Source organism: Chiloscyllium plagiosum, unplaced genomic scaffold (genome assembly GCF_037043375.1).
Source record: "Chiloscyllium plagiosum isolate Xiang-an unplaced genomic scaffold, Cpla_swu_hap1 HiC_scaffold_2, whole genome shotgun sequence".
NCBI classification, from domain to species: domain Eukaryota; kingdom Metazoa; phylum Chordata; class Chondrichthyes; order Orectolobiformes; family Hemiscylliidae; genus Chiloscyllium; species Chiloscyllium plagiosum.
The window spans coordinates 34842601-34856293 of record NW_028270140.1 but is presented as its reverse complement, the minus strand read 5'-3'; the positions used below and the strand labels follow the sequence as shown (position 1 = coordinate 34856293).

Genomic DNA, 13693 nt, shown 5'->3' with positions numbered 1-13693 from the left:
ATGTATTATTCTGCCTATGGAATCCAGGGTAAACTGGGCTTTGTCCCAGTGGGAAGCAGCATTCCTCTGTATCAATCCAACAGCCTCTGCTCAGGCTTGGACACTGACTGCAAGTATGCTTCCTTACATGAGAAGACAAAAACAGCACTCACTAAACCAAAGGTGATTTCATCAAATCCTTGCGGCAACATTTCCTTACTGTTATACTCCAACACATTTGCAATAAAGACTCATTTTTCACTTTTGTTGCTAATTGCTTATTGTACCTACTAAAGTTTGTAAATATGCAGGTTGTGCAGAATTCTAACATTCCCATTGTGTGTTCCTTTTCTCTAGCTTGTCCATCTGGTACATACAAGGTGGAAGCAAAGCCTGGTGGAATCAGCACCTGCCTACACTGTCCTGATGAGAATTATACGTCCCTACCAGGGAGCACCTCATTCAAGGACTGTGTTTGTAAGGAAGGATTCAAACTCATAGGACACACATGTCAAAGTGAGTCACGAGGAGGGTTAAGAGAGAAAACTCTTCGGGAAAACTGTTACCTCGATATCCAGATTATAAGGGGTTGCCAACTCTGTCTGAAGGCAATAGAAATGGAAAGTTCAATTCTCAGGGTCACTGCAGTGGGAAACACCCAATAAAAAAATCCTATTGGATTCTAGCCAATGTTATCATATTGAGGTAAATAGTCAGCTAGATCTTTAATGTGCTGCTTGGTGTAAAATTGGGATGTGATTTGTAAGTTTGCTGAAACTGTTCCTCTGTAATTTCATTGATTTCATGAAGTAATCTCCTATTGAGTAGGCAACACAATCCAGTTTTACAATGAGTGTAATTCCAGATACGTTGCATGTTCACAACTATTTAAGGGGCAGTAGAAGGAGGTGATGAGCTAATGATTGTTCAGTGGCACTGAATAGAGTGATGTGTTGTGTTAATCTTTCTTTCTGTGCACGAGTAGTGGTCCAGTGCCCCAAGTTGCAGCCACCTGAGAATGGATACTTCATCCAGAATTCATGCAACAACTATTACAATTCTGCCTGTGGAATCCGGTGTAAACTGGGCTTTGACCTAGTAGGAAGCAGCATTCGTCTGTGTCAATCCAACAGTTTATGGTCAGGCTTGGACGCCAAATGCAGAGGTAATGATAAAAATCCAACTCTTCTGATTCTGAATTACATTGCCTTTTTTCTTGCTTATTCTTTCTGCTTAATGGAGGATATCACATTGCTGAGCTGATAGTTCCTTTTATTGTCGAGTGAGAGTGATTATGTGACCAACATTATCTCCATAATGATCAAATATCTGTTGAAGGATCCTGAAGACTTCAAGCTGTAGAACCAGAGATTAGGTGGCTCTTGGCCGAGGTCTCAGGCCCCTGGACAGTTGGAGACTGGATGTACCCCAACAGATACTCATCAGGGAGGGTCCTTCAGACATCCTGAGGGAGATTTCACACTGACTACACATGGTTTGACTAGGAAGTTGCATCATCTAATTGGCAATTATCATCTACCCAGGTGCCTCTGAATATTACTCATCTCTGAGTTAGAGCAGGAAATTTCGAAGAGATTCAACCTACTTATCCGAGTAATCCTGGGAAATGTTAGAGGGATTTAAACCCACATCGACTCCAGGGTAAATATACCACTGACACCTCCCAATAATTCATACTGCACCTTCTACTGCAGACACCCAACCCAGATTCCTGAATATTCCCCAACCCAAACTCTCAACCATTTGTCCCCACCCTGACTCCTGATCCTTTCCCCACCTGAACACCAGGCCATACTTCAACCCTGATATCCAATTCCCCCCAACCGACACCACCAATCCAGGCACCCAAGACCCTTCCCATGTGGACACCTCTTGAATGTACGAATCCCAGCCTATACCAAGCCTTCTACCCACCTACCACTCTGCCCCTCATCATGTGACGACCTGCTCCCTTACTTACCTGACACCCTATACTCCCCTCACCCACTTGTTATCCATTTCCCTCACCCCCTTCCCCACCTGACTGCACACACACTCAGCCACCTTCCAGTTTGCCCTGTGGCCATTCTGTTATCCTGCTCCCTCACCTGCCACCCACCTCCTCATCCACCAGTCACTCTTCCTCTCACTCTCCAACACCTTGCTTACATCTCACTGTATCTTTTCAAAGTGGCTTTTGAACTTTAAAACTATGGCAGCTATTGCTGTAAGAATGGGGTGTGACTCCTGTGAAGATTAACTCTAATGTAGCCTATGAGCATTGGCAATCTGTGACTGTTCCAATAGAATCCACATTGTAAGTCAGATCTGAGAAATTATCCAAAGGTAAGGTAAGTTGGTAGTTTTAGGACTTATCTGGAGTGTTAGAGATTCTGTGCAGAATGGATCATGAGTAGTTATCCAGATTAGTACTGCGGAACTGTTCCAAATCCCGAACTATACCTTAGAGACAGGGACATTTGTAAGTATCCTGGCTAGCAGGAGAATTGCCCTTTCAAAGGTTAACCTTCCTGGGTAATTTCTACATAAGTCTGGAATTGTACAGGATCCAACGTATTTTCAGCTGTACATCCAGCTCCAAGGATCAAGAGAATAGTAAATTTGGCAACGAGTCTTTCTTAGAGCTATTGAAAGTAGTTTGTCCGTGTTGTCTCCCTTAGAGATGTAAGAGGTTCCTTTTGAAAGTCACCATTGAATTTGCTTCTACATTTAGACAATCCAACTCCTATCTTGCTCTATAAATCCATTTCTCCTCCAACTGTTTTCAGTCTGTTTCCTAGTTATCGATCCTCCTGCCTACGGAACTCTACCTACCCTTTCAGATTGTGTTAAAGGTCCCACAGTGCCTTCAACCAGCACAACTAGATCAGACCTCACCATCAACGTGCAACATGCCAAGCAAGTCTCCACCAACAGCACTTTTCAAAAACGTGACCTCCACTACCTTGAAAGATACCTGGAACTCTGTTCTTAACAGCACTGTGGGTGTACCTACCATTAACCCTCCTACACCGACAACAGCTCACTGCCACCTTCTCAAAGCAGTTAGTGAACAAATACAGACCTTATCAGTGACATTCACATACTACTTTTTAAAAACTTCCCTGCCCACCCAAACTGCACTGCCTGATTTCGAGGCAATTATCTCCAAAATAATCATTAATGAAGAGAGAAAATAATACCATTAATGCTTTGGACCAATTTCATTTTAATTGACATTAAATATTTGTATGGCATATTTTTTAACTGTAACTAATGAGTGAAAATCATCATCAATTTTAGACAAGGGAAGTCCTTAAGTTTCAACTGTAACACCCCCAGAGATTGCTGTCAACAATTTATCATTAACTGTGGTGTTCTGCTTTCTGAATTTTATGCTGGTTATGAAAACAGTTCAAAGGAAGGGATGCAATCTGCTAAGATGCTTTCACAATATTCTGATGCCAACAGCTTCTAGTATCCATGCCATTGGGGTGCAAATGGTCCAATCTATTTTGTACTTCTGACAGTGGGCACTCATCTAGAGCCTCTCTTTTCACTTTGACATAGTGTCTTCATTGGGTCCAGTCAACTGACTTTCTAAGGCAGATATTTTAACCCAACCAGAAAAGTTACTGTGACAAAAGCAGAAAGTGCTGGAGAAACTCAGCAGATGAGGCAGCATCTGTGGAGATTGAAACAGAGATAATATTTCGAGTTAGTATGACTCTCCATTCACAGGGGGCATAAAACATTGATCAGACACTGGTACATATCCTGGCAGAAAGCAGCAGATTCTCGATCCTTCTATGGCACTGGCAGCAGCTTCTCTTGAGCTTCTCATGGGCACTGACCTCTGTGGTCACCTTTGGCCAGGCCCTCTTTGTCAGTCGAGGTGGCTCCTGTTGCCGTCCGGGGGAAAAGAGCTTTCCCTCCCTCCTGGCCAGCCTTCAGGAAAATCTCTAGGGAGCTATCACTGAAGGGTGGCTTAACCTGTGGTCTCTGACCTCTACATCGTTGGGTAGTGATGATGAGCCCCAAGGTAGAGTGGTACTCTTGGATTGCAAAGAGTGAAGTGCTGCCCAGGAGCCTTTGAAGTGTGTAGCCTGAAGGGTCAATACTTCTTGCGCATAATATTGGGGTTTTTATGAACATAATGAGCTGAGTGGAACGTGATTGAGTCGGAAAGATGCTCCACTCCAAGTGGAGGTCCCTCAAAGAAGGAAAATTCAACTGATTGTGTTTTAAGCAGCTTGCAATTTATTTTCTGTTTGTTGCTCCCATTCTGTGTAGTTCGCTCCTGCCCCAGATTACGGAAGCCTGAGCACGGATCGCTAAACTGCTCGGCCGATGGCACATCCTACAAGACTGTTTGTCACGTGACCTGCAACAAAGGCTACGTGTTGGAGGGAAGGTCAAAGCTCACTTGCCTGGTGAACATGCTGTGGGATAGGAAGGTGCCCAAATGCGTAGGTAAGTCCGGTGAATGAATCACAGTTGGCAGGAGAGCATTCACTTCCTTATCAACTGACTGTACTGTATTAATGTTATTCACTGCCCCTGGCCTGTTATTCACTGGAGTGTAGATGAATATGAGGGGCTTCTGATTGAAACATATAAAATTCTAGCAGGTTTGGACAGACCAGATGTAGGGAGGAGGTGTCCGTTTGTGGGAGGTCTAGAACCAGAAGCACCAGTCTCAGGATATTGAGGTGGCCATTTAAGGTTGAGACATGGAAAAGTTTCTTCAAGGAGTAGTAAACATGTAGAATTCTGCCACAGAAGGTTGTGGAGGCCAAAGTCACTGAATATATTCAAAAAGAAAATCCATCTTCTCGGATATTAAAGAAATCTAGGGGTATAGAGCATGATGATATGTCATAGAAGTACAGAATCAGCAGGTTTGAAGGGTTTAATGGTGTTGTTCTGCACTTAGTTTCTATGTTTTTACAATCTTGAATGAATGACACTGGACATTTGATTCTCCTCAAAGTTTCTGTAACAATGTCTATCACATGACTCTATGAATGTAATCAATGACTAATTGGGACTTGCAATAAACTATATCTTGTTAACTACATGAAACTCTTCTCGTTAGACCAGGAAGTATTGTCCACTGCCACACTAAGCTTTGTGCTTTCCAGCACTTATAGAGGATCACGGCAACAACCTTCAACATGAGCAACAGCTTCTATAGTTCAGTGACCTGACCTGCCCGTAAAAAGGTTAAGAGCTTGGTGCTGAAAGACACAGCAGCTCAGGCAGCATCTGAGAAGCAGGAGAATCGACGTTTCGGGCATAAGCCCTTCATCAGAACCCTTCCTGATGAAGGGCTTATGCCCGAAACGTAGATTCTCCAGCTCCTCGGTTGCTGCCTGACCTGTTGTGTCTTTCCAGCACCACGTTCTCGACTCTGATCTCCAGCATCTGCTGTCCTCGCTTTCTCCCTGCTCATATGAAAGCAGCCATGAATCTCTGTCATGGGTTTCCACGTCAGTGAACCTGCCGATTTCTTAACCACAAATCTTTGAGCACATGGAGCACAATGCCCCAGGAGATAATGGAATTCTGAGTGCAAGATTTGTTTTGCTTCCTTTCCTTCTCTGTTTCCAATACTGATGAATATCTTGTCAAGGATTTCACATTTTATTTCACCTGCATTAACAGAAACTTGCAATTTAATACTATATTCCTGGGCAACAATACCTAATATTTTATATTCCATGAGTTATTTGTATCAGGAAAGATTGAGCATGTTGGAGATCATTAGTCCAGAAGTAAGATTGTGAGGCCACCTAATAAAAGTCTTTAAAATTATGAAAGGTTTTGTAAGGGTAGATGTAAAGAAAATGGTTCCATTTCTGAAGGAGACCAGAGTGCTGGTTTCGCCAATATAATCGTCACTAATAAATCCAACAAGAAATCCAGGAGAGGCTTTCTTATACAATGTTAAGTTCAAAGAAGGACCAGGAAACTGAAGCAATAGACAGCAGAAGCTTTATTATAGAGAAGTTTACTCTACAAGCAGCAAAGTTAACATAGCAACATAGAAAATAGGTTCAGGAGTAGGCCATTTGGTCCATCAAGCCTGCACCAATATGCAATATGATTATGGTGGATCATGCCATTTCAGTATCCCACTCCTGTTTTCTCCCCATACCCCCAATCCCTTTAGCTACAAGGGCCACGTCAAGCTCCCTCTTGACTATATCTAATGAATTGGCCCCCACAGCTTCCCATGGGAGAGAATTCCACAGATTCACAACTCTCTGAGTGAAGAAGTTCTTCCTCATCTCAGTCCTGAATGGCTTACCCCTTATTCTTAGGCTGTGACCTTTACTTATGGATTTCCCCAACACCAGGAACATTCTTCCTGCATCTAGCCTGTCCAATCTCATCAGGATTTAATATGTTTCAATGAGATCCCCCCTCATTCTTCTAGATTTTAGTGAGTACAAACTCCACTCCACCCTCCTCCCTGACCTATCACCTTCATCCCCTTCCTCACTCATCTATTGTACTCCATGCTACTTTCTCCCCACCCCCCACCCTCCTCTAGCTTATCTCTCCATGTTTCAGGCTCTCTGCCTTTATTCCTGATGAAGGGCTTTTGCCCGAAACGTCGATTTTGCTGCTCCTCGGACGCTGCCTGAACTGCTGTGCTCTTCCAGCACCACTAATCCAAAATCTGGTTTCCAGCATCTGCAGTCATTGTTTTAACCGAGTACAAACCCAGTCAATCCAGTCTGCCTTTGTATATCAGTCCTGCCATCCCAGCAGTAAGGATGGTGAACCTTCACTGGACTCCCTCAATAGCAAGAATGGTCAACTAAGCTGTTTCTGCTCCACTACGCCTTGGCAAAGATGACCAATGACATAATTATGAAGAAAAATAGCATTTCCACTTTATAGATGGTACTCTGCAAAAACTTGGTTCATGAATGAAAATAACAAAGGTCAATTTTTAAAGCTTCCATCAAATATTTTGGCCATGTCATTGATGCTAAGGGACTACACAAGTCACATCCAAAAGCAAAAGCTATGACTGGGGCAGTAGCATCTTAAAATATAAACCAACTACCATCATTTTTGGGCTTGCTGAACTATTGTGGCTGAGTTGTCCCAAATCTTGCAACTATTGTCTAGTTGTTGCACAATGCATTATGTGAAAACAAGAATTAGAATTGGGAAGATCAATATGAACAAGCCGTTACACAAACCAAAGAGGCTGAATTCATGTCAAAAGTCCTGACCCATTTTGACCCAAAGTTACCGTTGCGACTAGCATATAATACTTCACAGTGCAGAATAGAAGTAGCCATTTCTCACATATTACCCAATCCTGAAGCAAAGCCAATAGCTTTTGTATCAAGATTTTTAAACAGTAGGAATTTTATTATGGAGATATTTACTTTACAGGCAAGAAGGTTAGAATAAGCTGTTTTTCATTTAAGAATGGCTGATGATGGTCATCATTATGTCAAATGATTGGACTCTTACACTGATTGTCTGCCACGCTTAGATAAATACTCACCTCAGAGACTGATTAGAATACTTGAGAATATTGTGGAAACTGTTAAGAGGAAGCGAGATAAGATCATGAGGGAGAAAGGAATTGAAGCATATGCTGTCAGCAAGAGATGGAAGTGAATGAGAGAAGCTGTGGTGGAGAATTTACACAAGCATTGACTTGTGGGGCCAAGTGGCCTTTTGCTGTTTCGTAAAATTCTGTGTTACCTGGGATAGACCAACACTTACAATTGTATCATTTCATTATAAGTCCAAGCAATCACATCCACAAATATTCACCCATTTCACCACCAGTAGCAGCAGTGTGTACTATCCACAAGATGCACTGCACAAATTCACCAAAAATCCTTCCAAATCCACAACCACTTCCATCTAGAAGGACAAGTGCAGCAGGTACACGGGACACCATCACCTGTAAGTTTCTCTCCATGCCACTCACCATCTTGATTTGGAAATATTTTGCACTTCCTTCACTGCCACTGGGTCAAAATCCTGGAATTACCTCCCTCAGGATATTGTGAATCAACCTGCAGCACAAGGACTGCAGCAGTTCAAGAAGGCAGCTCACCATTACCTTCTCAAGGCCAATTAGGAATGGGCAATAAATGCTACCCAGCCAGCGACACTCACATCCCATGAGTGAATAATTGTCACGACCTACCTGGGAATGGACCATAATAAATGGGCATCTCATTCAGGACACTTGTCCCAAATAGGGAGTGGCCATACCACATCATGACCACATTATTCACATTAAAATGCTCTAGCAGAACTTATGGTATGTATTATCAAATCAATGATGATTATGTGTTGAGTAACGAAACCATTTTTATTCTTTGCTATGCTGCATTTTGTGCAGCCAAAACAGATAAAGGATTAACATTCCCACCATGCATTATACTTGAAAGGTAAATGTGAACAAACTTGTACAGCACTCCTGTTGTTTGAATATTCTGAAACACAGGGTAGACAGGCAGGAGGCTGGAAGAACACAGCAAGCCAGCAGCAGCAGGAGGTGGAGAAGTCAATGTTTTGGGTGTAACCCTAGGGACCTGCGGATTTCAGAAGAAATATTTATTGATTCACCAGTTTAAGAACACATTTGAGTCAATATAGCAATCCATTCATTACTTGCTGTGCAGTAGGGGTGGCACGGTGGCTCAGTGGTTAGCACTGCTGCCTCACAGAGCCAGGGACCCAAGTTCAATTCCAGCCTTGAGAGACTGTCTGTGTGGAGTTTATATGTTCTCCCCGTGTCTGCGTGGGTTTCCTCCAGGATCTCTGATTTCCTTCCACAGTCCAAAGATGTGCATGTTAGGTGTATTGGCCATGTTAAATTGTCCCATAGTGTTCAGGGATATGTAGATTAGGTGCATGAGTCAGGGGTAAATGTAGGGGAATGGATCTGGGTGGGTTACTCTTTGGAGAGTCGGTGTGGACGTGTTGGACCAAATGGCCTGTTTCCACACTGTAGGGAATCTGAAAAAAAATTAATAATAATAATTGATGGTATTCTTCTGGTAGGAATACACATATATGTACAGAGGAACTCCGATTATCTGAATGACACAGGCGGGGAGTATTTTGTTGTATAATCGAATGTCAACTAACACAGTTTAGCCAAGCACTGGGACCTTGCAATCTTGCCGGATAATCCGAAATTCGGAAAATCAAATATCAGATAATCGAAGTTCCTTTGTATAGCTCATGTGAATTAGGCAGTCTGGGCATCACTGGGATGAGGAAGGATTTATCATGTGATTTCTTGGGAAAAGGAGAAAGTGAGGACTGCAGATGCTGGAGATCAGAGCTGAAAATGTGTTGCTGGAAAAGCGCAGCAGGTCAGGCAGCATCCAAGGAACAGGAGAATCGACGTTTCGGGCATAAGCCCTTCTTCAGGAAAATTCAATTTCTTGGGAAAAGTCAAAAATCAATAAGAATTGTAGATTATTTATCGTCCACTGGAAAAGCAAGTAATTTTGAAAGGCAGTGTCAAGCAAACTTTTTAAAAGATAGGAGACCACTTTTTATGACCTTAATTAATGAACAAACAAACTGAGTTTGTAAGAGGCCTTCTATTGAAGGTTACCTAGCAACAGCCTCTGGGCATTTGTTTTCTGTTTGTCTCAGACCCCTGTGGGACAATAGGAAAAGAACCTCTAAGCTAGAAATAGCAAATTCTGTCTCTCCTGAAAAGTAAGAGTTATAGGAAAGCCAGCAGTTGCTGGAGAGGTTTGAAAGGAAAGGAGTTCTCTCTCTCTCTCTCTCTCTCAATTAAGTTAAAAATCACACAACACGAGGTTATAGTCCAACAAGTTTAATTGGAAGCATTAGCTTTCGGAGTGCTGTTCCTTCACCAGGTGGTTGGACAACCACCTGATGAAGGAGCAGTGCTCCGAAAGCTAGTGCTTCCAATTAAACCTGTTGGATTGTAGACTGGTTTGAGTGATTTTTGTCCACCCTAGTCCAACACCAGCTTCTCCAACTCATGTCTCTCAATGAAGTACTTGTGAATCCTGATGTATTTCCAGCTATACTCGAAATCTTCCATTGCTGTGCAATTGAAAGTAATCAGAACCCATCGACAAGAATTCGAAAACATGTGAGGAATCTATTCATTCTGTCTTCTGCACTTGAACTGTTGACTTGTAGGAGGGTGATCTCTTTTTGCCTATTTGTTTCCTGCCCATGATACCTCTACATTTGTGTCATCTTGTCCTTTCTAGGTATGAATGCATATGTATTTGTAATAAAGGATGACAAAGCTTAATCCCGCACAGGAACTTTGTTGATAGCTAGTTTTGCCTGTAATAAACCTGTTATTTTTGAATTTTATAGAAGAAACCTGGTCACAGTAATTAGAGGAGGCAAATTGACCATGTTGGAGCTTGGAAAAGACATTTACACTATTCTTGTGGGCTCATGGAATCTTGATTACAAGTTCATTCATCCCATCAGATTTCCCATTAAATAATCTCGGATTTATTTAAATTCTACCTCAGCCCAAAGGCCACAAATCTTCGGAAATAAACAGGGAACAGTAATTTGGAATGAAGTAACGCTGCACTGAGAGCATGGTCAAGAGTGTGTTGCTGGAAAAACACAGCAGGTCAGGCAGCATCCGAGGAGCAGGAGAATTGACATTTTGGGCATAAGCCCTTCGTCAGGAATGAGGCTTGTGGGCCAGGGGATTGCGAGATAAATGGGAGGGGGTGTGGGGCTGGGGGGGAAGGTAGATGTAATAGATAGATGAAGGTTGGGGAGAAGGTGATAGGTCAAGAGGAGGGTGAAGCAGATAGATGGGAAAGATGATGGAAAGGTCAAAACAGCGGTGCCAAGTTAGAGATTTGGGACTGGGATATCGTGGGTGGAGGGGAAATGAGGAAACTGGTGGAATCCTGGTTGCAGGATCTCAATTTTTTTTGCCTCTAACAGTTTAAGGGCTGCATGTTCACCATCTTAACTTCCTTGGAATAAAATTCTTTAGAATAAGGATGTTGTTATGAGCCAGAAGTGATCTGCATTGCTGATCAATGCAGACACTCTTCCTTAATCTTCATTTACAGTGAACACAGTGCCACCAGCTGGTGTTCCTGGCAATTGCGGCAGAAAAGTTAAGGTTTATTTGGAGACAACACAAGACCTTGTGATGCTAAGCCTCTTCACAAATAGAATGTGATATAGTTGGCTGAGTTTTCCCAGCCCACACAGTCACGAGTCAGCAGGAAGATATGGCAAGTTCAGAAAAGTGAGGTTCTCAATACTGAGAGAAAAATGACCAATTCTGCAACCAGATTTCGAAAGGCAATATGAAAATCTCACCAGTGAGCAGTGAGAGGGCCGTATGTGAGCATTTACACGCCAGTAGTATCTGATCCCACCTCATTGATACGCAGTTACCTATTCCCCAATCCACCACAGAGAAACTAGATGGTGACAGTTACCTGGGGGGGGGGGGGGGCAGCACGGTGGCTCAGTGGTTAGCACTGCTGCCTCACAGCGCCAAGGACCTGGGTTCAAGTTCCCACTTCGGGCAACTGTCTGTGTGGAGTTTGCACATGCTCCCGTGTCTGCATGGGTTTCCTCCGGGTGCTCCGGTCTCCTCCCACAGTCCAAAGATGTGCAGGTTGGGTGAATTGGTCATGTTACATTGCCCGTAGTGTTAGGTGCAGGGATAAATGTAGGGAATGGGTCTGGGTGGGTTACTCTTCGGAGGGTCGGTGTGGACTTGTAGGGCCAAAGGGGCTGTTTCCACACTGTAGGAGATCTAAAAAAAAATGAAAGTCAGACCAGTTACCACCAACTGGCTGTGCAGATATCCAAAGTGCTAAATTGCACGTAGTGTGGGGTAAAGGTAGGGGAATAGGTGGATGGCAGGTTGGTGTGGACTTGTTGGGCTGAAGGGCCTGTTTCCACACTGTAAGCAATCTAATCTAATCAGCAGCAACTTCTGGAATTGTATGTCAGTGCTGAAATCAGGGTGCTCACATTAATTGACTGTGCATGGATCTTTGCAGCGGCTGTGTATGCGTACAACCTATAGAGAATTAGTTCACCACTTCAGTGCTGAAGCACACAAGCACCTTTCATGGTAACACTGCTGCCAGGATAGTTTGTGTGTAAGGGCAGGCACCATCTCATGGATTGGACCAGGGTGCAGTTCAGGATTCCTCGCTTAGAACTCACTCTCTTTGTGCCAACTCTTAGAATGGATTCATTGTTGGTCTGTTCAGCAAGCTGGTAGGTTTGTTGGCTTCCCCCTTCTAGGTGACATCGTCAGTGCTGTGTTTCATCCTGTGAAGTGCTGCTGGACTGTTCCGCTTTGAATTGATGTGGTTCTATTTGAGCTGTTTCCGGTTGGTGCCATTCCAGTTTTTCCATTGCAGTGGGTTGTATATTGGGTCCAGGTCAATGTGTTTGTTGATGGATTCCAAGGATGAGTATCCTGCTTCCAGGAATTCCCTTGCTGTTCCTTATTTGGCCTGTCCTAGTACCACCATGTTGACCCAGTCAAACTCATGGTTCTTGTTGTCCACGTGTATAGATACCAGTGAGAGATGGTTGTGTCGCTTAGTTGCTAATTGCTGTTCATAGATGTGGGTTTAGATTACCTACTGTGTGGAAACAGGCCCTTCGGCCCAACAAGTCCACACCGACCCTCCGAAGAGAAACCCACCCCCCTATATTTACCCCTGACTAATCCACCTAACACTACGGGCAATGTAGCATGGCCAATTCACTTAACCTGCGCATCTTTGGATTGCTAGTGGTCTGTCTGTTTGTCCTACATAGTGCTTAGTGCAGTCACTGTATGTGATTTTGTAAATTACATTCATCCTATACATAGTGAGTATAGGGTCTTTTAATCTGTGAGTTGCTGTCTGAGTATGGCTGTCGCTTTGTGTGCTGTTGAGATCCCTAGCAGTCAGAGCAGTCTAGTTTTCAGTTCCAAATTGTTGTATGCGAGAATAGCCAGTGTGTTGGGGCATGTCTTGTTTTCTTGGTGTTGCTTGTCCACCAGCATCTACTGATAAAGCTGTGGGTATCTATTTTTAGCAATGACTTTGTATATGTGTTCTTCTTCCTCTCTTCACAATTCCAGAGTGCTGCAATGTATTACTGCTCTTTTGAACAGGGTCCTAATGCAACTCTTCTTGTGGTTGTTTGGATGGTTCCTGATCTGATCGGTAATGTGTGGTCTTTGTGTGCACTTTTGTTGTGCATTCACCGTTCTGTGTCCTTAAAGCCATTACATCTAGAAATGGGAGTTGGTTGTTTTTCTCCTCCTCTCGAGTAAATTTGATCCTGGTGAAAATGTTGTTGATCTGGTGTGTGTTCTCGATTTCAGTTCTTTTGATTATCACAAAAGTGTCATCCATGTGCCAAGAACCATGAGCCTGACTGGGTCAACACGACGATTCTAGAACATGCTAAACACAGGACAGCAATGGATTTCCTGGAAGTATGGTACTCATCCTTGGGCTCCATCAACGAACACTTTGACCTGGTCTCAATATACAAACCGCAGGAAAACCAGAACAGACACCAAATGGAAACAGCTCGGATAGAATCACATCACTTCAAAGTGGAACAGAACATTAGTGCTTCACAGGAGGCAACACAGCATTGATGTTCTCACCTATAAAGGGGATGAAATATCTGCCATTAAATCGAGTTCAACAAA

At 43.3% G+C, this 13693-nt stretch overlaps 1 protein-coding gene across 2 annotated transcripts in view; it reads left to right on the top strand.

Annotated features, from left to right (window-relative positions):
• Positions 1 to 13693, top strand: part of svep1 (sushi, von Willebrand factor type A, EGF and pentraxin domain containing 1) — a 241255-nt gene that overhangs the window by 85590 nt on the left and 141972 nt on the right. For both annotated transcript variants that reach the window (XM_043716221.2, XM_043716218.2), the window contains exons 4-6: positions 337 to 495; positions 965 to 1144; positions 4273 to 4452. In XM_043716221.2, the coding sequence (XP_043572156.2) occupies positions 337 to 495; positions 965 to 1144; positions 4273 to 4452 (519 nt within the window). The remainder of the gene's footprint in view (positions 1 to 336; positions 496 to 964; positions 1145 to 4272; positions 4453 to 13693) is intronic.